Raw genomic sequence first — 25,886 nt, forward strand, 5'->3', positions numbered from 1 at the left:
AGAGAGCCGTACAGGCAGTGACATCGCCATAGTGACAGACAACTTTAAATCATGTACTATAGTTTCATAGGATGTTAACAGCATCTAAATGTTAGTTGAGAGCGATCAGTGACACCGAGGGAATTTTCTGATTATTGTTTATGCAGCGTGGATGTAAGTTCAGTTTTGTGAAATGTAAATAACTTATAACGGTAATTGTGATGCAGTAATTGCAGTAAAGTCACAGTGGCATCAAACGGACTGTTCTATTCGACTGTACTTTGTGTGTGTGTATGTGAGAGAGAGAGAGAGGTTGAGAGATGAGGCTTTGTTCCTTGTCATACCGAGCCAATTTCCCCTAATCCCCCCCCCCCCACCTCCCTTTCAATGGAGAATTGGAGGAAGTTTAGGAGCGTGATGGCTGAAGCCAAAGCTCATTTACTGACAAAGGACCTCTGATTAGAGCGCTCTGAGCCGGGGATTGTGCTGCTAACAAATGCTGTTGGCTTGTCATGTGGAAGGTCCGCAGGATCAAACCTCCAGCATCATCACCTCCAACGCTTCGACCCCCCCCTCATACTCCTCCCACCCTATATATTTACATACAGGATGCGGGGCATCATCACTGCCAACCACTTGCTATTGTAAAGATCCAGCCGAGTTACTTCCACGGTCCGGCGTGGGCCCGGAAGTTTTCCGCCTCGTAGCAGCAGACAGACTGACTGCGTGGTCAGCCGAGCGGCTGAGGAGCTGCTGGGCTGACAGGTCTCGAGTGAACCTGCCTGATGAACTAGCCCTGCGTAGCCCCTCGCCGCGTGGTCATCAGTGCGTGAGTCAGCCCTGCCTCACAACCCGTGTGTCATCTCCACGTCTCGTATTTTTACTCTCCCCATCATTCCTTTTTCCTCTCTCTGCCGGTATCCCTCGCTCAGTTTTCTAGTTTTCCCTTCAACTCTTTGTCTGTTTTTCGCTACTCGACTTCTGAGGATCTCATCAGCTCCTTCTCTGTGTTTCACCTCAAAAAGTCATTTTCTCTTTGTTTGTTCAGCCTGTTACTCTCACCATGCATCGATTGGAGGTTCTGAGGGTTGCCGCCGTGACTTGCGAGCCATGTGGAAGAGACACAGAGCTGCTGAAAAGACACTTGAGAGAGAAAAAGGAGGATTCGTACCTCGAGAAAGGAGAACGAGAGGAAGGGAACACGGAGATCTGGAAAGGCATTTAGACCACAGTTCAGTGCTTCTGATACAGTCTGCTGCAAACCCATGCCCTATTGTGTTTGTGTGTGTGTGTGTGTGTGTGTTTGTGTGTGTGAGAGAGAGTCAGGTTACGACATACAGAAAGTAACAGAAAAACAGATGGATAAATCAGGATATCCGCACTCCATTTTTGCATCTTATTCACACACACACACACACACACACACACACACACACACACACACACACACACACTACATGGGATTCATATAAGTGCCCTATGTGCTCAGTGGGGTAGGAAATAAATGTTTTTAATGGTCCTAGGCCTTTTGGAGTGTGTGTGTGTGTGTGTGTGTGTGTGTGGCTCACACCGAGTAGGAAGCCATAACAGGTGCTTGGTAGTTCACAGGCATCATTTGGTGACTAATAATAGATGTGTACTCCCCAATGGCCTCCATTGACCTTAAACAAAGAGTGACCTCTTCTACTTTCCTCTGTTTGACGAGGATGGATATTATTGAGAAGTTTTATTCTGGCTCTAAGATTCAACATGTTTTTCTCGTGCACGCGGCATCGTGTGAGACGTTTGTTTAAAGGAGAACAAAAAAGCAGAGAGAATGACACAAAAAACCTCTGACTGTTGAGTCTTGTTAATTAGAGAGAAAATAAGTTAAAAGGAGCGGCTTTTCAGACGGAGGGCGCCCTGGTTCAGCTTAGTTTGAACAAGTTATTTTCATAATGACATCAGATCAAACGACAATCTAGTAAGTATCAAAGGCATAGTTATTACAGAATATATAAAAAATATGAATGAATCTCAACTTTGGATAACAAGATACATTTTTAACATCACTGGTATAATCGTAAAAGTGCCTCCCCCCCCCACACACACCCATTGTTGCATGCGTGTGGAACATTATTAAGGAAGTGCATCATTATTGCTCGTATGATTGACATCCAGGACTAACGGCTCTGCTTTTGAGGCTGAAGGCACACAAGCAAAAGCTTGCTATAGATACGTTAAAGTGTGCAGGCTGTCAGGGTTGAGGGTGGAAGGCAGGACTCAAATGCAGACTTCTCCAAACAAAACACTTTAATAGTCAAAAAGGTCAAAAACACAGGAACCGGGGGCAAAAGCACATAGGCAAAAAACTACAGAGATCCAGGACGAAAGACAAGAACAAGCGTGGCAAAAGACAATGACGCGACCAGTGACACAGGAGACACACGGCTTAAATACACAAGGGAGGTGCAGGTGATTGGACACAGGTGGAAACTATTAGACAATCACAGGGGACAACGGGACAAGGCAGGAAGTGAAGTTACCTGGGGACACGAGTGGCAGAAAACTACAAAATATAACATGAAGTGAACCACACCGTGACAGCAGGCCATTTGAAGCTCCCCTGGACGTGCACAGTGTGTGTGTGTGTGTGTGTGTGTGTGTGTGTGTGTGTGTGTGTGTTGCTTTGGTTGCTTCTCATAATAATTCTCACCTCTCATTAACGCTGGTTGTGCATTGCGTTGTCTGAAGTGAACAAGCAGTACAGAAGGAGCACATTACACACTATTGTGAGTCTCTCTCTCCTTTTCTCCTCTTCACATCTTCATTTTTGTTTTTCTTTGGCAATCCTCTCTCCAGATAGTTTACTTGAGAGAATTAGTCTACAGCTGTGCTTTGTGTCTGAAGCCAAGTGTGTGTGTGTGTGTGTGTGTGTGTGTGTGTGTGTGTGTGTGTGTGAGGTGCTGTGCCTGATTAGTAGTAGGAGTGAGACGCACTTCTAAATTATTTAGCTTCTGCCTTCTTGAGCCCACACTAGCAAACTGCTGAGTAGAAAGAGGGATGCTACCACCTTGATGCCGCCCCCCCCACCTCCTGCTCATCTGCAGTTTGGAGATTGGCAAAGGGGGCTTTTTTTCTGGTTTCAAGTGCATCCCCCCCCCAAACTTTTAAAATGCGCTCAATCTGTTGTGACATTTTAGCCGATTCATATGGCATTAGCTAATGAATTGGCTGTTGAAGGCAGGTATTCATGCTTCATTCGTTCCGTTTTAGCCGGGGGTTGTTAATACATTTCATGTTTTCCCAGACAAACTGCTTTTCTGATTGGGCGGGACAAGCTGCTTAGAGCAGATCCATCAGACAGAAGTCAATTAAAGCTACTAATACAATGGGTTGATTAAAATCATTCCGCTCAAAGCGTGAAATTAATATCCGACCGCAGTGCTCTTTGAGTAAAAACAAGAAGAACAACACAGCTAGATTGAACTGAAAGGTATTTCTTTACCAAATGCCTTCAGAAACCTCCGTGGCAGAGATGACGGACAAGTCCTTTGTGAGACGTGCGCGGCAAACACTCGCCGTAGATTTACCTCCGTCTAGCTCGCAGAACCCTTTATGCTGAAATGATAAAATATGCCTCTCATACAGAGGTGATTAGTAGCAGCGTGATCAGCAGAATGAAAGCACCCAGCGCCTCATCAGCAGTCCCTTGTGTTTCTTCACAGTCATGAGTTCAGAGCTGGAGTTGGGGAAAGACGATGCCGGTAGGTACTGAGCAGCGCTGACCCAATCATGCAGCCCATTTAAAGGGGGGACCGTCCCCCACCATATCTGTTTGCTCTCCTCAGCATTTCGGCTTCAGGATCGTGGGATGGCACCAGCTGCTGTGTGGTGGTGGTGGTGGTGGAGGAGTTGTAGTCGTAGCCTTTCTGAGCCCGGCTGGATTTAATCATCATCGAGAACTGTCAGGTCTCCGTTTTTCCCTGTTAATGACAGTTGCCCTTGTTTTTTTGTGTGCATCCCATTATTCAAAACAGGCCAGACGTCAAAGCTGTTAACGTTCAGATTCTGTAACGCGCATGAAGCCACACCTCGCCGTGTCTCACGCTGTGACTTCCAGAGCAGCCAGCAGGGTCGGCGCCGCTCGCCCCCTCGTCACGGGATGTTTCCAATGTCGCAGTCTGAAGAGACACTGCCCATTTTAAACCAAGGTGACATTTTTGGCAGTACAAATGGGCCATTTCATTGGAGTGTACCAGAATGTCAATTTCTCCATACGGGCTTGTGTCCGCTGTGAGTCGTGGTGGTGGAGGAAGCTTCTTCTACCAAAGTAAGAGAATTAAAAGACAAGGGAGAGTTCTGGATTCAGAGAAAGTTATAAAAGAAAACTACTACTTAAAATATCAAACGTAAAAGGGCTCATTGTTGGGGGAGAATTTGTTGATCTGCGTATTGTGAGTCTCTCGGGAACTGTGTGTGTGTGTGTGTGTGTGTGTGTGTGTGTGTGTGTGTGTGTGTGTGTGTGACCGTTGTTGGGAAACCTGTGACCTAACCTCGTCCACGGTGGCATCCATTTGGTGCCTTGATCATTTGTTGTCTTTCCTTCTGTCTGTCAAAACATGGTTGCCTGGGTGACATTAAGGGAGGGTCACGGGTGTCTGTGTTTCCTTCTGACACTCCTTTCCCAGCGGGGTCTTCTGATTGGACAAACACAAACCTCTCCGAAGTGTATAAAGGCTCCTGTTCTCCCCAAGAAGCTTTGTCAGATCTTCCTGCTCCTCTGAGGGAGAAAGAACATTTTGTTCTTTTTTAGCTAAATTCATTTGACTCCTGTCTGTACTTACGGGTTCTGTTGATGATTTCTGTATTCAGATTTTTCTATATTCTAGTTAGTAATAAATTAATTAGAAGCGAGTTTGAGATACTTTTCATTTCTCGCAAGGGCTTAATCCACAAATTTCCACCACACATCAGTATATTACGCTATATATTTGTGATTCTTTCTTTCAAGGTGAAATTAGATTGCAACATCACATAATATGTAGATAGTAATCTTTTATGTATTATATTTATATTTTATTGGACAGACGTTTGAGAGGTTTTGTCAGATCAGGGACTTGAGTAGGAAATATCTATTTGGTATAAAGTGGCATAACATGAAGAATTCTCATTAAAGTATACGTAGCTCCAAGATGCACTGAAGTGCAGTGCTTCAGTTAATGTGCGTTCCAATGTTTTTAACATTGAAATCATTCAAATTACCTTTTTTTTTTTTTTATCCTGCTGCTGCTCAGCGTTGGTGACTATCTAACAAGATGCAATGTCTCCCTTGCCCTTTTCCCTGTCTGTGTCCTCAGAACATGCTGTCAGAGAAGGTTGAACAGATGATGGAGTGGTCCTCTCGGCGTTCGGTCGTCCGGATGAACGGGGACAAATTCCGTCGCTTCGTCAAGGCCCCACCCAGAAACTACTCCGTCATCGTCATGTTCACCGCCCTGCAGCCTCAAAGGCAGTGTTCGGTCTGCAGGTAGGCACGCACACGCACACACACACACACACACACACAGACACACTCTACGTCTAGACAGATGCAGCTTCCATAGGCCGTGATCCACCATCTACGATCTATAATCATCAGAATCAGCTTTATTGGCCGTGCATGCTGTGTCTGTTGGTCTCTGCAGAGCCGTCCGTAGGCAGACTCTTCCCCGTCCCTGACGAGGCCGACGACCGCCGTGTCTGCAGGCGTCGGGGGTTTAACAGTTGGGTCCTCTGAGGAGCAGTGGGGAGAGTACACAAACGAGTGGTGTTGATAGTCCGGCTGATTTTTGGGATTTTTGGTTGAAGTTGGTGATCCACTGACAGGTGGAGGCTGGCACAGTTAGGTGGGACAGTTTGGTCTCAAGTAACCCGGGATGATGGTGTTGAACGCAGCGTTTGGGTCAGCAAACAGAACCCTTGCACATGTCCCTGGGGAGTGGAGGTGACGTAGCACGTGGTGCCGTCCCACGTTGACTCCATCATCCACTGACCTGTTTGCCCGGCAAGCAAACTGCAGGACGTCCATCAGGGGCCCTGTGATGTTCTTCAGGTGGGTCAACACCAGCTTCTCCAAGGATTTCAAGACCACAGATGTCAGGGCCACGGGCCTGTGGTCATTAAATCCTGTGATGGAGGATTATTTACCGGGGTGATGGGGGAGCGTTTGAAGCACGAGGGGACTTGACACAGCTCCAGCCATCGGTTAAAGATCAGTGTGAAATTGGTGTCCCGCTGGTCAGCACAGCCTCTAAGGAAGCAAGGCGGCACAGCATCTGCGCCCGGAGCCTTCCTGATCTTTAGTCTGTGAAGGAGCCCACTAACATCCACTTTGCAGATCCTCGGTGCAGGTGGGGAGTCAGCTGAGAGAGCTGAGATAGAATCGTTTGGAGTGATGGAGTGGTGTGAAAATAGGTTGATCGAACCTGCAGTAGGAAACATTTAGGTCGTCAGCCAGACTGTAGGGGTCATCATACTACCTTCACTTTGGTTTCGAAGTGCGCTGAAGTTTATGCAAACGCAGCCACACAAGCATGAAATGTTCTAGAACTCATCTGGTAATTCATGGGCCCTTCTTCCACGTACGCATATAGATTCATCCACCTTGGGAGACACAGAAAACCGCATTGCATAATAAAAACCTTTGGGTCACGTTGACATTTGGATCAAAGGGACCTCAGCTGGCTACATTACTAAAGGGAATGAATAAATTCAACAGAACAAGACCTACTTACCTGATTGAGAACTCAAAGCATTTAATGCATGAGGATATTTCTTTTTTTTATCCTAAGAGTGAGCTTTATATAGGATTCTATTTACAAAACCAGATCTGCCTCATATTTGCAGCAAACTAGCAATAGGGCACGGACAAGCCAAACATGCTAAAACAAGACTCTTTAGTTTAGGTTTCAAACTCCCAGAGAATCCCAGTATTTCAGCACCATGGACAGCTCTGCACCAGCGAGCAAGCAGATGGCCCGTTCTCCTGTAAGCTCCTTTGGATCGCGCAGCCATGAGAACCAGTTCTTGGTCTGCAGCTTTTCTCAGATCATTGTCTCTCCACTAGTGCATTTCATGCCAATGACGCACAGGTTTTCTCTCTGGTCAAATTTGATCCAGACCCACTGCTGCACTCTGAGCCGTGGTAAACGAAGGGGTGAATATGGAGTTGTTATTTAGATGTACTTTGTGTATTTGTTGGAGACACTGCATCTCAAGAGGGGAAATGTGGGGAAGCTCGTATTGGGATTACACACATCAACAAAGTTGTTATTTATGTGAAGCTTTTCTCTGGGTAACGTAAATTGCAGTCAGCGTTGTCCTTTATTTTTATGTTTCTCGCATGCTTTGATTGCTTTTCACTGCATTCTTGCCGCTGATGTCTTTTTTGCAATCATATTTATGCCCTTGTGGAGTGCTTTTACTGTGAATGGACAGAGTTCCAACTGAAGGCGGTGGGCGGTCTGAAGTGATTGCTTGTATTTTCCCACAAATCCCTCAATTATTATTTTCCTAGCTTTGTGTCTTTTAATAACTCAGGTTTGGGTGGTTTATTCCTTTATCAAAAAATTACTAATGTGAAAACCTGGCTGGCCTAATGTGGCCTAATTGAAGTTTATCACACAGAATATGGGATCTGAATGGTGTGGTCTGGAGGAGTTAGTGGTAGGTCTTCAGCGCCTATTGTCTGCTGTATAAACCGGGGAGCTGACCCGTGTCCCCGTGTCACAGGAGATGTCCAGCTAGCTGATGAAATCAAGATCGACCTTCAAATCAGTCGCACTTCCACTTCATCAGCCACTTGATTAGATACGTCATCACTCATGTCAAACACCCCCCTCTGTGTGTGTGTGTGTGTGTGTGTGTGTGTGTGTGTGTGTGTGTCCCTCTCTCTCTTCATGCTATGGCCAGTGGCGTTGTGTCCTAGAGTCAGTCTGTCCACATTGGCCATTCTTGTGGCCATTTGGCCAGAGTTTACTTGTTGTATATAAACGTGTTTTTCGTTTTCCTAGAATGGAAGGATTTACATGTTGCTGTCACAGTAGTTAAGCACAGACAGTCTCTCTCTCAGTATCCCTTTAATTTCTCTGCCAATGCCAAGTTTGCTATGTTGCACAATGCATACAAACAAGCGCCCCCCCCCCCGACACACACACACACATATACACAAGCATTCCTGGTTTATCTATTTATCTCAAGAAATTTCTCTCTGTCCTAACAAAGATAAACTTCTTGTCTGCATGAAATTGTCTGATGTAATCAGTAATCTCATTGCCCCTTATTCCTTTGTTTGATTATTTTTCTATTTTCAACTGTCTGATTTCTCTTATGTTTTTTTTTTCCCCATCAGCTTATTTGATTGTTTGTGGTCATTAGAAAAAATGAGCGGAGGAGGAGTTGGAGTAATGGATGAATGTCAGGTGGTGACTTGTGTCACTGCGTTACGAGAACTATCCGGCAGTGAAAAGACAGCTAATCACTGAGGTCCTCAGGACCACATCACTCTTCAGCTTTGCCCCGGGTCCACAGTACGTAGTTATCCCAGCTCGGCAATTTGTCAGCATCGGCAATTTGTCAGCATATCGATTTTCCAGTATTCCTACACACGTTGAAATGGTCACGTGACCACAACAGGTGTTTTTTTTTTTTTAAAGGCAAGTAAAACGAAACACTTTTGACTCTTTCCTCCCTTTGATTGTTTAATCAGTCACTTGCCTTTAAATATACATTAAACTGCGTCTTCTCTGCTGGTGCAGAGAGAGTGACCCCTGTCCAGGTTCTTATTTTATTAAAATGGTTGGTTGTTATGCTCAAATTGATAAGACACAAATAAACAGACAGAAAATCAAATGTTATCACATTGTCTTTTTAGACATTTGACATCCTATTCAACACAAACCCAATGATCAGTCCGTGTTGTTGGAGAAAACAGCATTAGATGCAGATTAAGGAAAGTAAGTCAAGTAGCGTGCATCATGACAAGCGAGCATACATGTATGTATGTATGTATGTATGTATGTAGGGCAGTTAAAACCATATCTCTGACACGGTGACCACTCCAGCAAATATGCGTTTACCGCTGAGACGGGGGAAGAAAGATGATTCCCACTGTACCTACTGGCCTGATTCTCAACTTCATCTCCGGCGAGCGTTTGAAACGGAAGACACCTCAAAGCGACGTTACGTTAGCCGCAGAGATAACAATGTAACACCGCCGCACATAACGCATCCTGACAGACAATTTCCTAAATAATTAGAGCCTGTTGACGTAAGACACTATGTCAAAGAGAACTTTAGCAGATGGAAAGGGACGTATAGCTAATGTCCGAGGCGAGGGAGAGGGAGAGAGATAATAGAAACGTGAGACTGCCTCTGGGAATTTTGGTCTTTATCTTGTCATGTAGGAGGATAAGGGGATGGACTGGACCGACCATGGCGGGTAAAAATAACGCCTCAAGTAGCCTGCGTTTGAGCATAACAGAAAAGAAAATGACAAATGAGTTTCAGGGACGAGAGTAATGAAAGCGTACCATAGAAAAGTCACGGTGGGGCGGAGACCGAAGGATCTAGTGAACGTTCTCCTTCTCTTAATCTGTTCTTTATTTCTCATTCCGTCTTCTAGGCAGGCGAACGAGGAGTATCAGGTCCTGGCAAACTCGTGGCGTTATTCATCGGCATTTTCCAACAAGCTCTTCTTCACCGTAGTGGACTACGATGAGGGAGCTGATGTTTTCCAGCAGGTGACTTATTTACTCTATTTTACTATGTACTACTTCCAAATGTATTCACTAGGGCTGTCAATAGATTAATAAAAAATAAGTAATTAATTACACATTTTGAAATTCATTAATTGTGCTTAAAAGTTAGTTTTTCTTCCACAGACTAAATCTTATTATAATTATATTAATAAATAATAATAAAATCACTTTAACTGCATTAAATGATACTATTTACCCAAAGCCACTGCAATTTGCAGCTTGTAGCCTTACAGTCGTCTTCAATCCCTCCTCATCTCTCTTCCCTGTACATAACGGCCCTCTTTTGTTCTCTAACATTATGTTGGTCCCTCATAATCGCCCAAGCCACAGCTTTAATGAAACACATTTACACACCTCTCAAAACTCCATTGTCCCTGGTTGCTTGTTGTTCAATATGTGCTGGCTTGTTATTTTTTGTGTTTTATATAACAACGCTACAAGACCGAGGAAAAAAAACATATTTTGACTCCAAAGGCTAATTGCTGTCAGTGTGGGATTATTTTTATCATTCATTTACCCCAAACGCTGAAGGTAAGCTGGATGAAGAAAGAAAATGAGAAACAAAAAAACTCACTTTGAAATGTGGCTTCTCTCGGCCTTTCCTCAAGGCCCCCGTCCCCCCCGTCCTCTTCCCCTTTGCTGTGGTCAAAGACCGTACTGCCACATATGGCCCGCAGTCACTTCCTTTTTTATACACCCACTAGGTTATTCCTCTTAATTAGTGGATGCTTCAGAAATGTGGCTGTAGTTCTGAACACAACCTCACACAAACCTTATAGAGAAAGACTCAATGACCCAAAACCTCCTGCCAAGGCCAAAAGCATGCAAGGACATACACAGAGAGTACGTGTACACAATGTGATACTGACACACAGACATGGGAACAAGTGCGCAGAAGGACAAACAAGCAGGCACACAACCAAAAAGCTAATTAAATGCTCAGGAACATCTCACAATATACACACACATAATGGGCTTGTTTGTTATAAAGGGAGCTATTATATTTTTGTAACTATAAAACTATATAACTTATATAACCAACTGAATAACAAAAATATCCTTTGCAAAACAGGGAAATACTTGTATTCATTGGATTGTTAGTTAGTTAGAAAGTTATAAAAAATGCATATATAACTATAATAAGGCAATGGGAGAATGGCTTCATTCTAAAGGCAAAGTAATAAATATTTGTTCTGTGTGAGGGCGGATGCCATGCTGACCGCGGCATCGGAAACACTGCGTGTCACAGGAGGCCGTTAGAGGCTCAAGTTGTCTGTAACCTTTGAGCGTCAGGCCACAATTTCTTCTTCACCGTAAAACCTGTCAGCTGAGGAGCGTCAGAATGAGCTCAGGCATCCTGCTGACATCCGGCTGATGGATCTGGATGGATCTGGAATCAAATACTTACACAAAGACATTTCTCATCATTCATCTTAGCAGCCTACTAAGAAAACTTTAAAGAAAAGTGAGAACAACAAAGAAAAGCACACTGCCAGTCAGATATTACAAAAGTAGGCTGAAAACTCACTGACACATGATGCCAACCAGCCGAGAGTTGAACCTGCATCACTCGTTGGTTAACCTTTGATGAGCAACGGTGTGTCTTTATCTTTGGATGATATGTGTGTTCAGAGATGACATTAATTCAACATGCCCCAAACCTCCTCTTCCTCTTCCTGTCTAGTTGAACATGAACAGCGCTCCAACCTTCATGCACTTCCCGGCCAAGGGAAAGCCCAAGAGAGCCGATACGTTTGACCTGCAAAGGATCGGCTTTGCTTCGGAGCAGCTGGCCAAGTGGATCGCAGACCGCACAGATGTTCAGGTATGGAAAAGCTCTCTGGTTGGTGCACACAAGCCCAATGTAGTTCACATGTGCATATTATTTTGAGCTATTTTTTACGTGAAAAATATCAGTGAGATTGTTTTCCAAAGAATAGCAAGGTTCAACGTGAACCACGAAGTTACTCCGTGGCTGCAATAGATGCCCTGTAGGTGTCCCGCTGCAGAGGCCACCAAGTGTCATCAGGTCTTAAGAATGAGACTCCATCTCTCTCTGCTCTGTTTTCTTAGTTTGCTGTTGAGCTGTGTGTAGGTGTATAATCAATATGTGTGTATTGCTAGATGTATGTGGTCATGCATATTCATTTGCACCCATTGTAGAGACTAGGAGAGACTTAATATGTGTGCCTTTTGGGGTCTGTATATATCATTGTTCAGTCTTACTGACCGGTCCCCATACATTCATTGTGTTGCTCCATTACTTTTATCGACCGCTATATTGCTAATTGATTATATCGGCTTAAGTAGTGCAAACAAGTCGATCACCAAAACATCTGCCGGGTTTCCACCGGCGCACATCGACCTGCTGACTCCCACTTACCGAGATTTATATTCAGGACCTTTTGTCAAACTGAAATCTTAGTTAAGCTGTAATATTCAACAAATATGAAAAAGTCTATTATGTTTTCTTGTGAAATTGTGCATTTTGAGGCGTTGATCTGTCATAAATATATACAGTGCTCATGAAAATCATTGTAGCGTTACAGTTCCCCTGACTTTAAGGATCAATATTTAAAAAATATATAGTTTATTGCTGATTTGATGAACAAGAATAAAGTCTTTGTCACAGGGTTGCTTGGCTCCTTTCTCCTCCAATGAACTGAGATGCACCTTTTTAAGGTGGTCTTGGCAGGGATGCGTAGGCGGCAGCGCCGTTTCATGGTCAGCCGTCACGCTTCCCTTTAAAGGAATCTCCACCGAGTTTAAACATCAAAGCCACTTCACCGGCCGAGGGGGGGGTGGCGCTGCTGCATGTCAGCGGCGTGCAACACTAAATCTATGGAGTACTGTTTTTAAAAAGCCAATCCTCAGTCTGTGTGAGGGCGGATGCCATGCTGACCGCGGCATCGGAAACACTGCGTGTCACAGGAGGCCGTTAGAGGCTCAAGTTGTCTGTAACCTTTGAGCGTCAGGCCACAATTTCTTCTTTACCGTAAAACCTGTCAGCTGAGGACCATCAGAATGAGCTCAGGCATCCTGCTGACATCCGGCTGATGGATCTGGATGGATCTGGATTCAAATACTTACACAAAGGGCCAGCAGTCAGGCACTTGACCACATGAAATAACAACAGAAGCGCAAAGGCAAAAGGGCCGATATCCAATAGACTGTGATGGAGGAAGCCCAAAGAAAGTCTTTTAGAGAACTTCGTGCTCACATGTGCGACCTATTAGGGAATTATAAGATTTCCATTCTAAATTGAGGGTCAATGGAAATGAGCATTAACCTTCAAAAAACGATTCTTACAGTGTTTCCTTCTAGCTGCGCGCAGCTTTTTGAGGCACGCTGGCGGCTGCCAGGGTCGTGGATCACAACATTTTGCATTTCCTAATGTCAGGCTGGGCTGCTGACTCGTACAGTGTGCGGCAGAACCTTTCACCAAATCTCCTTTTCTTTCACATTTTCTTCCCAAGTTCTGCCTTTTTGAAGTTTTTATTCAATAACACTCAGCAGCAGATGGTGGAGGCATTTTCATTGGTGACCCAATTGGTGTGGGTGACACACATGTGTAGTGTATTGGAACATTTTCCCCTCACATCTGTTCATAGCAAACAGCAGGTTGTCCGTTTGGCTTTGTGGCCCCACACGCAGACCAAGGGGGAGCGAGAGTGAGAAGAAAAAGTAATACAACAAAAGCTATGGTTGTTTTAGTTTTTAAATTTTATTTGTGTGTGTTTTTTTCTAAATCTTTTTTGTCTTCTTATTACTGAATAAACACATTCCAGTTTTACACAATGGTTTCTGATTTTTAAAACAGTTGAAAAAAGTATTTTAAAGTCATTATATCATGTTTTGTGTTACTATATATTATCCCCCGACAGCATCAATAGATACAAAGACTAATGGAATATTTTCTCATTTTTATTCCATCATTGAGCCACAGGAACAAAGTATATTCATAGAATTGGACATATACAGTTATTAAAGATGTGTAAAATTGATGTGATCCTCATCTGCATCCCTGCAGATCCGTGTCTTCCGCCCTCCTAATTATTCAGGCACCATTGCTTTGGCTCTGCTGGTGTCCCTCGTTGGAGGTCTGTTGTATCTGAGGAGGAACAACTTGGAATTCATATACAACAAGACTGGATGGGCTATGGCTGCACTGGTATGACACACACACACACACACACACACGTTAAATACTGAGCATGCTCTTCCAAAAGCCTCCACCTTTACTAGTCACAGACGTCCTGTAAGTCAAGTCAAACTGCTCCGGAAACCAAATGAGTGAAGGAATCTCGGCTCATTAATAGAATTTTCATCCAAAAATCAGGAGGATGTTGAAAGCATTTCCTTAATTCTCTCTCTCTGTCTCTCTCTCTCTCTCTGATAGTGTGTCGTTTTTGCGATGACATCTGGTCAGATGTGGAATCACATCAGAGGTCCTCCCTACGCCCACAAAAATCCCCAGAATGGACAAGTGGTAAGTCTTCAATCCGTCTATCCATATTGTCCTTCTTACCTTCAATTTTACTTTTTTTGTCCTCCTTTCTTCTCCTTTGCTTGCCGTGAGTGTGTATTTGTTAATGGACAGCTGGGAGTGGTCATTGTGTGTTGATATCAACGTATGTGAGTCACCAAGTCCTTTTATTCTTGCCTGTTTGTCTTTCTTTCTGCTGGTCATTTAGATCTGCTCACTCGCGTGTGAAATTGAAATAACAATATGAGAAAGACAGAGAAGATGAGGGAGGATGGAGAGATGGGGGAGGGATAAGTGTTGGAGGGATAGAGGAGAGGAGTTTTGCCAAAAGAGAAACGTGATTATGCCTCTCCAATATCATGCTGTCTTATTCGCAACGTGTGCATTGGCACACGCACATAACGACACCCGTCCACACTGAGTGATGCGCGGGCTGCAGGAGAAGGCGACTCGGCTCATGCAGAGACCGAAGAGGATTGGTATTCCCTGGAGACCGCACAACACAGACACACAACCGAGTCAAAAGAAAAGAACAAAAGAAGCCTCACAACAGCCTCTTGTCCCTTCTCCCTCCTCCCATCCCCTTCCATTGGTCTCTCCCCCCTTTTCCATGTACAGGGCACTATATCTGTCAGGCTCGGTGGGCGCTCTGTCATTTTTTTCAGCCTGTTTTGACAATAAATAGGTTACACCCTCATCCTATGGACCCAACCCCCCCTTTCCTCTCATGTTTACTCTGCCAGCAAAATCATCTACAATCTGAGACGCTGGTGTTGTTGGAGAAAGAAATTATGATTTAAAACAGAGACTTGCATGCAAGAGGCATCGCGCACAAAGAATACCACACATTCTTCACATTGAAGGTAAATGTCCTTCTTCAATCTGTTCACCATTTCTTTCTCCCTTGCACTGCTTCCCCTTCTTCTCTGTGCCCTCCCTTCTTCGTCTCCCTTTCACGCCTCTGTCTACCCTCATTACACGTTACAGTCTTCATAAGAATGAACTGCAGTCAGCTACTTTTCTACGCTGCTGGTCTCTCTTCTTGGTGACTTTTCATGAGTTGATCAGAGGGATCAGAGCGCATTTTAAAGCTTTAGACGCGGCGAAGTGTCGAAACAGCACTTTAGATAAAGACGGAGAATGAATTCCCTAACCGCGAGGAGCCACAGCCACAGGCATTCGATTCAAATGCAAAGGTGAGCAGTGATGATAAAAGATTCATCAGTGAGCAGCCAGAAAACAAATGATACCAGTTAGCAGTAGAAAGGATGAAGAGCTGGCAGAGGGGCCATTGTATGCACGGTCATAGTTACCCAAAACGTTAGTAGTTTGGGATATAGTTGAAAAGCAAAGGAGCTTTCTTAAAGCAATGGATAGTCTGTTTAAACTATACTCAAAAACAACTCTGCTTCATCGACTTTCAACACCGGACTATGTTGTATAAGTTTGATATAATGCACAACCTTTTTTTTTTTTTTTTTTATCTCAAAAGATGTTATTACCTGCGATGGAGATCTTCTACCTGTATAATCTTTCCACAGAAGAGTTGAAGTGCCACTTGTGGATAGTGGCGGTGAACTTACTTAACTCTTCACATGTCTCGCTTTTGACTTGTTTGATGAAAGAGAAAGATACACCACTTAAGTGTAGGTACAGGCTCATTCTCTCATAAACACCAGACGCTTTGCAGAAACCATAACCCCTGAGAAATACTAGTGTCATGATTACTATTAGCAATGACAACTGGGGAGGGTGGCGACTGGAACACTCGGCCATGGATAAGAAGAAGCCAATAATATTTCATTTCTATTATAATAAACTGAGACGGAAGCATATCATCTTTTAAATGTGTGCATATTTTAAAATCGTACTTTTTACAATTGATGACAAGACGTACGGCCCCATATGCTTGGACACACGTGTGCGGTTTAATGCAACTAAATGCATCCGTACGTATCTACAAATTGCACCAAAAGCTGCACATAATGAGTTTGTGAAGGTAGATGTGACGACGTATTGGATTGCAGCAGATTGTACTTCTGTACATAACCACCAATGACTGTACCGACCTATGATGGAAATGATGATATGCATACCCATTGAGGCTGGCTTTATTACGCGCTTGCTTCCTGTTAAGCTCCCTAAGATGCATCCTTCGAGGCCTTACAGTCTGGGCCTTATAGCCCAACCTTCATCATTGCAGCAGTTGAAGCCTCATTGATAACCCCAGTGAATTACATGCTTAAACCCAACCACATTTTCTTCATTTTACCCGGCCAGATTGCTATTTTGTAGCCACTCAACCAAATTGCCTGCGCTGATGGCCTCTTTAGATGTTGTGTAAATGGCCGTTGACTGTGTCTTGTGTGCTCCCTCGCGCACTACCTCCACACCTCTTCCTCCTCCCTCCTCCCTCCTGTGCTTTAAATCCTTTCATTCCCCCTCTCTGTCCTCCAACAGTGAATCACTTGAACCGGGCGGATCATATTGAATCATACGAGCCGTATCTGTGCTGTTCTACTTCCATCCTCGCTCTGCCTTACTTCACCTCGCCTCGCTCTCTAATCTGCCACTCTCCTCCCATCCCGCCATCTCTCCCCAGACGTTGTAATTCCTCTAAAACGATGAGCGAGCGAGGCCAGGTAGACTATATTGAAAGGATTTGTCAACTGATGAATGGCAAGACGAAGCAGATTAAGTTGTAGGGAGCATCTCCCTGTGCAAGAAAATACTGCTGGTCCATTTTGGCTGAGAGACTTCCACACACAGAAAATGGGACACATAGATACAGTTGTGCTTACACAGTACTTACATGCCAAACCCGTACCAATGACAAACACACTCAACCTTCTACAAACAAATGGTCACACACACAACTGAAAGGCTTTTGAGAAGGGAGAGGAGGAAAGTAAATGGAAGGAGGTTTTCATGATTAAAGTTTCACTTTATTATTGTTTTGGACAAATAGTAATCTAAAGGACCGGTCTTAGCCTAAAAGTATATAGTTCTTATAGTTACACTATTGGCTGATGGCGTTATTGCATCTCCAGCTGATTTTATTAAATTGGTTGATGGCGTTTGGCTTACGGCAGGATCCCTCTCTACATTATTGCTAATCTTTCATATTAAAAAAGAAAACAAAAAACAGCATTCATTTGCGCTTTGCAAATATTTGACTTTTGGCTTGCAGAGGGCATCTGTGGGCCGCTGTGTGTTTGATGCGGATCAGGCTGAGTGCTGTTTTCTATTAGTTGGCTTTACGTGAACCTGTGAGTGTGTGTGTGTGTGTGTATTTGATCGAGTGTGTTTTCATCCAGGTGTTTTGAGGCCATATTGAAGGAATCGAACAGTTTACTGAAGAGACATTAATGGTCCTTCAGGCTGTCGATATTGACCTTTCCATCTCTCCACAAACACACAGCCTCACGTGACATGGTGGGAACCATTGTTATTATCAGGAAACTGATTAAAAATGGTCTAACCATGTTTTATGTATTCATTACATTACATGTAATGCATCACATTAGCTGATGCTTTTATCCAAAGCGACTTACAATAAGTGCATTCAACCTTAGGGTACAAACTCAGAAGAGCAAGAAACAAGAAAGTGCAATTTCCTCAAATAAGCTAATTTACAATTTGCTATAGATGAGTGGCGTTACAAGTATAACTTAAGTGCACTATGTATATTCCATGCATTACCAAGTATGCCCTGGACCTGCAGACCGTTGGCTCTGCCAGCTAGTTCTCTAGTGTCACTAATGGGACGACATGTTCAGACTATTTATTGACTTTATTGTTGACAAGTGGGAGAAAAAGAAAAGTTGGTGCCCGCAACGACTTTCCCAAAATCATTGTGTCAAATTGCAATGAAGCAACTACATGGATGGAGCGGAGAATCAGCTTTGTAACACTATGTTGTACGAACTTTTGATGTGATGCGCAACCTTGTTGTTTTTTTTTTATCTCAAAAGATGTTGTTAACAGCCATGGGGAAGTCGAGCGGATTTCCAGTGTGTGTTCACCTTTGCCAGGGTTCTCTTTGTCACCAAAGAACTCCTAAAAACGCCCCTAAAGGACGTATACATGCTATAGGCCTCTGTCTCACAACTGTATACAAACCATTACTCTTTCGTAGAATAGTTGTTACTCCAGACAAGGTTCCAAAGACTCTTATCCACGGCTAAACTGCGCAAAATATTTAGTCAAAGTGGACCTTGACGATTCATGACCGAACAGCAGCAGCTCATGAGTGTATTCCCGTACTTTAAGAACTAACGCTAGTATTTAACTTGAATTATTTGAGAAACGGGAAGCCGGTGTTACTCTCCTGGTCAGCAGAATCAGCTGCAGCTGTCTAAATGGATGTTTAGCTCCTGAAACATGTACACGCTTAAGTCCTGCACAGACTGAAGCGCTTTAATTTCATCTGCTGAAAGCACTGCTTACAATTCAATGAAACAGCATAAAACCCCAGTAAAGCTTGTTATGTCTATTTCTACTTTTTCTATCACACAATTGTGCAAAAAAAAACCCTGCTTAACTTCCCGTGAAAAGTTTCCTGAAATGTCTCAACCCTTTGCAACCCATGTTATGACTAAAGGACATGTTGTTGTTATGGATTTGTTTAAAGCACCAGCTTGTATGGGACTGTATTCTCATTTGTTAATAAATTTGTGTGTTGCTTGTATAATTATGGTAAGATTTACTTTCCCCTCAAGAGCGAATCCACTTCTGTTCCAATGAAATGTTCTTTTGTATTTGTTTTTAAGAATAGAAAGCAGGTTTTAAATGGTTTTAATTGACTCCTGAGTGATCAAACTGGGCTCTCCATGGACTAAGCAAACTGCATAAACATTGAGTTTGTAATGAGATTTTAAAGCTTCACCTGCATTCTTAAAATAGACTTACCATATTTGTTCAAATGAAGGGTTCAGTGAACCTGCCCACATTCCCTTTGCAGTAGCGGATGAATCACCCCCCCGATATGCTCTCAAGTCTGCTTAGACATTTAATCATTGCTGTGCTGCTGCTTGGTTCTCTTTCCACAGAGAGATATGTACATTCTAATATAGAATACCAACCATCAATCATAAATAATGAATTGCGTTTTTGTCCACTCTTTAATTATCTACAGCTCATTTTTCCCACATTTTCTGTTACCTCACAACGTCGTCCTGTTGTGCGGTTTCAGGTCTGACTCAGTCTCGCTGCATCAACCTGCAAACATGCATCCTCTCACTCGCTTTTCGCTTTCGCAATCTTGATCTCGTTCTCTGTTGAAGGTATTTATGCTGCACTCTTGCCCAGAGTACCTTGCGCGAGGTTCAATTCCTGGATCATTTTGACCAACACATGCGGTCCCACCTGTCCCTTGTAGAAATGAATCTCATGTCTCTACTCCATCTCTCATCCTCTCTCTTACTTACTCTTTCTCCTCTGTTCTTTCTGCTTTGTTGACTTTTCATTTATCCCTTTTCCTGTCGAAGTGCCTCCTGACCTTTACCAAACAAAACACACATCCACACACACACTTGTGCATGATACAGAATGAAAAAGGATGAATACAGCTATTTCTAAAGGTTATCTGCCCCACATCTATTAACAGCTAGCATTACAGCAGTTTGGTTCTAGAGAGAGAATGGTCAAGTGAACAGAAGCGCCGGAGGGACAAGGTATGGTCATTGCTCCAATACTGGGCCTCATCAGCCTCAACATAACGTGCCAATTAATCCCAACTATTACATCTTTACTGTTTTCCGACGGCCACTTGTAGAAGCCCGTTCTTAACGTCATTTTAGTACAGTAATAAGTATGTCAGCTGCCCGTGGCCTTCCTCTCGGTGCACGTGTATATGTAAATGCATATCACACGCCTGCGTTGGTGCGGACACTTAATTCGCTTCAAAGTGACGAATGGGCTGTTTCATGCAGGTCTTATATAAACAAGGCTTTTTAATGTCAATGTATTCAAATGTGTGTATGAACACAAACACACAAACCGTGCAGTTCACATATTTCTTCTTGTATTGGAAAGGATATAAGCACTTATTTTTTCAGAGTTCTTCAACTTGGGGCATACTGGTGAAACAAATACAGTAGTCAATTATCCTGAGGGCACGTTTTTGGTATAAAGGTCTGGGGATATTTTAGTTGTAACGTTGATATTTAGATTTTTGATTGAGCTAACCTTTTACCATTTACTTTCTTGACGCCCTCTGGAGAAATAATCTCAGGAGTGATTTTGCATTTTGATAGATTTATAAGTTATTCAGTGCATTCTATGTATTCTTCCCAAGGGTGTGTTGAATAAAAAGGAGAATAGAATACTAACTATTTCCATTATTGCCTTGAACGTACCTTAAGGTTATGCAGAATTCTATTCTACAGAATAAATACCTGCACACTTACAAATGAATGAAAACAACACTTTGGTTGTCCTTCGGTTCATCGGACCTTCATTTTCTTTTGTTTTTTTATAGACAATAGACTTGGTGTTTTAATTCTCATTCAAAGACATGGGCCTCTTTAAAACACTAATCCATCAGATTAAGTGGAGTGGTAGGAAACAGACAGCACCACAGCATGAATTTGCCTGAATTCATGAAGATGAGCCTTAGTTAAAAAAGGTAAGAAATAAGTATATGAGAGGATGCTGTATGTTAAAACTACATTAAAAACAGGGACACAATAGTGGTGAAAGTTCAAAAGACAGACAACATACTTTTGCTTGGGACTGAGGAAGCATTCTGCCCAATGGCAACGTCAGTAAGTAAGGAATACATCAACCACTTTGGTATTACGCAGTACAAGGCCATAGGTCCCTACGGACTACTAAATTGAAAAAGATCTCTCTTGCAATTCAATTAAAGATGCGAGATAGGGTTAGCGTTTTTTTTTTTTTTTTATCGGGAGGATGCTGTTAGATGTGCATTGGTGTATTCAATGTGTTTCCGCCCTGCAGTGGTAGATTTAACCCACAGCTCTCTCTGTGTAGCTGTCGCTGCTGACTGGCTCTTCCTTTCATTTGCACCTGCAATAGAGTGACTGACTTGCCATCAGAGTGAGAGTCACGAGGTGCGACGATGCCGTTGGCTTCCATTCTTCTCCACGTTGGCTTTACGAGCTGTGGCTGCTTTTTTTTACTTCCAGAACGCCGTGATGTCTAACAACTTTCTTATGAGCACGCACCTTTTCACATAGACAGATTCTCCCTAAGTAGTCTCTAGCGCTACATAGACACACACACACACACACACTCCGCAGTGCACACTAATGAATGGAGCTCCTGCATTCTAATCCATCAGATTAATTGGAAGTGCCTGGCCATGGGTTGAGGAATCTTTCATGCCCCCAGCACGGCGGGTGCTCACACGCTCTCTCTGCAGTTCCTGTTTGTATAACATGTAGAAAGCAGCGTCTTGTAAAATAGTTTTGTTTGTTCGATTCTAGTAATGAAAAAACAACTTCCACCTTTGGATTCTGAAGCACAAAGTATTTGCTTGTAATTCGGTACTTTTAGTGGTTGGTCCTTTTGACGGTAATACTTTGGTATTCATACTAAAGTATCTTTTTAATGCAGGATTTTTGCCTGCAGCAGAGTAGCCTCTGCACTACTAAATCATTTACTCATGGGTGGATTTAAATGCGGATGACACAGCAAAAGATTGCCCGTGTTAAACAAGACAAGTTTCTTGTTTCAAGACTTTTTAATCCAGTAGTATAATAAATTCAGCATTAGAAAATGGAATTGTCAGTGCGAATGGTCCTAATAAAAACTAGGGCTGTCAAAATGAACGGGTTAATCTACGCGATTATTGTGACCGAGATCAATGTGAAAAAATATTTGAACGCAACTTTGTTTACCTCTGGTGTGCGTTGACCCTGGAAACAAAACCGCCGCGTGCTGTAGTCAATTACATTGGACATGTTCCACCCGGCGGAAATCTGCCCCCAAGATGATCAAATGCGTGTGTCAGTAACATCAAACAAAATGTAACATATCTCCTCATGCTGTGATTTGAAGTTCATGGGTCTGGACGCGTACACATAGCAGACGTCGGTTGGATAAATGTGACATAAGGGAGCTGAATCTGATCAGCAGTGATGATGTGAACTAAAAAGTGGTTCATATCCATTTTTTTGGCTATCGGTTCACATGGTTGGACTCGGAGTGTTCACCTCAGTGATATATTGAAGCAACACGGGCAGTTTTTCATGTTGTGCTGACGAATGCAAAAATCTCTCTGACCAACTTCGGAAAAGTCCAACGCAACCGAAACAAACTCTTTTTTTCACGGTGTCACTACAGGAGCCTTAGTTTGTCAGTCAACAATGAAAGCATGCTGATAACGATTCAAACTCCCCATAATGCAAAGCAACAGTTTTGTGTTGAAGACAAAGGCATCGGTTTCAGCGCCGGGTCTTTGTCATCTTCACGTCTGCTTTCAAGTGCAAAAATTCTCTGTTTATCTCCACTGAAGCAAGAATAAGCCGTCCACCCTTTACCCCGCCTCCTTTGTCATCTTCTATTCATCTTTCCATCCTTAGTCCTGTCTGATAGGGGAAGAAATGAACACCGGGGCAGTGAAGTGGAAAAACAGGCCCTAGATGTGCCCGTAAGCCTAGACGCTAACATTCTGCTGGGATTCAACAATGCGAGACACACCGAAAGACTTCCTTCCTCTCGCCCTCCTATTTATCTCATTTCCACAAGACTTCCACCCCGTCCTGCTTTGTCTGTCGCTCTACTTTTACGCCCATCACACACAAACAGATGCCATTTAAATTGGGCCTCTGACGTCTTATCACAGAAGCTTGCTGGAGCAGGGTTTGAGCTTTAGCCGATGTGTGTGTGTGTGTGTGTGTGTGTGTGTGTGTGTGTGCGTGTGAGACTTTGGGTGCTGACTGCAGCACAGATCTACACACGGCAAATTGACAACTCAACTGGACGTGTTAGACTGGTTTGGCTGGTCGGATTGTGTTTACATTCAAATGCATTGTCGCAGTCAAATATCAAGGGTTAATGGAAAGATTTAGGAAGACTAAATCCCGGCCCAGAAGCATAACTGAATGCTAAATTCTAATTTGAATCTTTTCCAAGTTTCAACTCTCAAAAGAAGTGCGGAGTGACTGAAATGAACTCCCTTTCCAAAAAGCCATTAACCATAAGGTGATGATGACTCGCAGACCGACAGTGACAACCACCCCTGCTTTTAAATGTTAATACAATTAACAGAAAGAGTTATGAAGTAGTGAATAGGAGGCGTAGGGAGGAATGAAAACAAGCACTGTGAAATACTATATGTTGGATACACAGTGATAGAGGTGGTAAATCTAGCTGCACATTTTGGATCTTGGTCTGAAAAGACTTTGAAGGACATAAAAAATAAAAATTATGGAGTTTCTGTCAATGAGCAAGTCATTTCCTTTTCTTCTTCCTGAAATGTGGCCCATTTCCCTTCACAGACATAACATAATGGTTAACCCCCTGCGCAGCACAGCACTCTCCTCCACTCTTTGTTTCTTTGGGGTCAACTCTCAGTTTGGCTCATATTACTTAACGCCTGCATATGAACAGACATCTGTGTGAGTTGAGTTTCACGCTGTAAATCATTCCGTAACAAAGCGGGGGTCTCTTTTGCCTGACTTTGAATCCGCAATGCTGTTGGAGGCGCCTCTACCTCACCTGCGCACTACAGAGGGAAAGTCTTGATGACAGCAAGCACTCTCACAGCGACGTGCACGTCCCAACATGAGTGACGTGTTGGAATATTTGGGAAAACCATGTGTGGCTCCGTCAAACATAAAAACTCACACTCCCACAAACACACTCGCACACACACTTACACATAAAAGAATTGCTCTGGATCTTTAGTAAGCGATAAAGCAAAAGATCGCAGGAACTGAACGTTGTTTTAGCTACAACCGAGTCCAGACAGGCCAATGTTTTAAGCCGGGTTCATGAGTCACTAGAAGCGCAGGTTGCTATTTCCGTAATTTGTGTTCAAGCAAGTGGTGTTTCAGAAAAGGTCACAACCTTTTTTTATTGAACATTTTCCAAATCCTTTCCCTCCTCACTGTTTCCTACATACCTATACGGCACAGTACCGTTGGCCACCGTGCCTAACTCGACTCTACATTTCCTTATTGGATTGTTTCACAAAGGGTGTAACCTAGTGTGACCTTTTTTTCTGTTGAAGTGAACACCGTTAATCCAATATGTCTGTCTCTCTTTCCCTTCTTTCTCTCCTCCCCAGAGTTACATTCATGGCAGCAGTCAGGCTCAGTTCGTGGCTGAGTCTCACATCATCCTTCTTCTGAGTATCCTTTCACAAACGCCTTGCCGGAAACAGCGAGGAGGCCACCTGATATGTGTCTGAAATCTGTGTCTACGATTGCTTTGTGCATCCGTGTGCGTTCCCTATAGGGAGACTGCCTGCTGGACTGAACAAACGTACCCCACAAATACCGGAGATTGTCCTCTTTTGTGTGTGTGTGTGCGTGTGTGTGTGTGTGTGTGTGTGTGTGTGTGTGTGTGCGGGATGAATGTTTTCGTTCTCTGTTTGTCTTCTTCCCTGTCTGCTTGTGTACCTGTGCGTTCTTGCACTGCTGCTTTTGTATCTGTGTGGGTAATGATATCGTTCATTCCTGGACGCCGTGTTGGTCCCCGTGGGGAAATAGCAGGTCCAAGGTCGCACCTGCTCCACAGCAGTATTTGTTTGTCCACGCCAACACAGTTTATTTTTATTTATTTTTTGCCCATCTGATAACATCTAAGCGAAACACACATTCACACCTGCTGTAGCGCTAACACGCCGCCCGCTTGTTGTCTGTGCAGGTTGTTTAAACAGATTTTATGACTCTCATAGATGCAGTTTCCCCATGGATGTAACGCTGTATAATCCTTATAAATAGAAATATACACAAAAACACATTATCAAGCACCACTCAAAGTTGCATATGTTTGTCATTTTAGGATGGAATAGAAGCAGATAAATGTATTTCTCTCATTCTGACATGGACACTTGAGTATTGCTAACATAAGACCCCCCTCATTGAAATGATCTAATGGATGTTTCACAATAATCGGATGGGACAGTTTAGGCTGAGCTGTCTGCCGTAAGAAAACCAAGGTACTGATTAGGTGGAGACACTGAGGAACGTCCCCCATCAGCCTCTTGCCGTATAGTCACAGTACTACTTTCATTTAAGTGTGTTCACAGTGGGAGGATTCAAACTCCAACAACGATAACGTCAAATGACATGTTTGTAGTCTGGGAAAATGACTGACTCACCAGCTCACATGGCAACATATTATTTATGGATATTATAAAGTTAGAGGGCAGGAGCAACGTCACCTGATGAAACCTATTAGGTTGTTAATGTCTCAAAGTAAGCTGTTTGATTTGAACAAATGTATCAACAGAACATCAATTTTAGCTTTAAAGCAGAAAAAACCCAAAATGATTTCTTAGCATTGGTGTCATTTGTTGTTGACAAACTAGGACATAATTACATACACGTCCTTTTTTATTTGTGCTAATTTGCTATTTTGATTATGTCTCTAACGCCGATTAGTTTCAATGAAGTGGAATGGAAGCAGTTTGTTGGAATTTTGGTAATAATGAAAACTAGTATCAA

At 43.2% G+C, this 25,886-nt stretch overlaps 2 protein-coding genes across 3 annotated transcripts in view; both read left to right on the forward strand.

The window, feature by feature from the left end:
- Positions 1–25,886, forward strand: part of LOC120825486 (uncharacterized) — a 185,842-nt gene that overhangs the window by 92,130 nt on the left and 67,826 nt on the right. The gene's annotated exons all lie outside the window — the stretch shown is intronic.
- LOC120825634 (dolichyl-diphosphooligosaccharide--protein glycosyltransferase subunit TUSC3) overlaps positions 1–25,886 on the forward strand; it is a 44,311-nt gene that overhangs the window by 11,968 nt on the left and 6,457 nt on the right. Inside the window, exons 2-7 of the mRNA XM_040187354.2 lie at positions 5,319–5,488; positions 9,623–9,740; positions 11,443–11,583; positions 13,789–13,929; positions 14,158–14,247; positions 24,503–24,566. Coding sequence (XP_040043288.1) covers positions 5,319–5,488; positions 9,623–9,740; positions 11,443–11,583; positions 13,789–13,929; positions 14,158–14,247; positions 24,503–24,566 — 724 coding nt within the window. The remainder of the gene's footprint in view (positions 1–5,318; positions 5,489–9,622; positions 9,741–11,442; positions 11,584–13,788; positions 13,930–14,157; positions 14,248–24,502; positions 24,567–25,886) is intronic.

This window comes from Gasterosteus aculeatus, chromosome 9 (genome assembly GCF_964276395.1).
Source record: "Gasterosteus aculeatus chromosome 9, fGasAcu3.hap1.1, whole genome shotgun sequence".
Classification (NCBI taxonomy): domain Eukaryota; kingdom Metazoa; phylum Chordata; class Actinopteri; order Perciformes; family Gasterosteidae; genus Gasterosteus; species Gasterosteus aculeatus.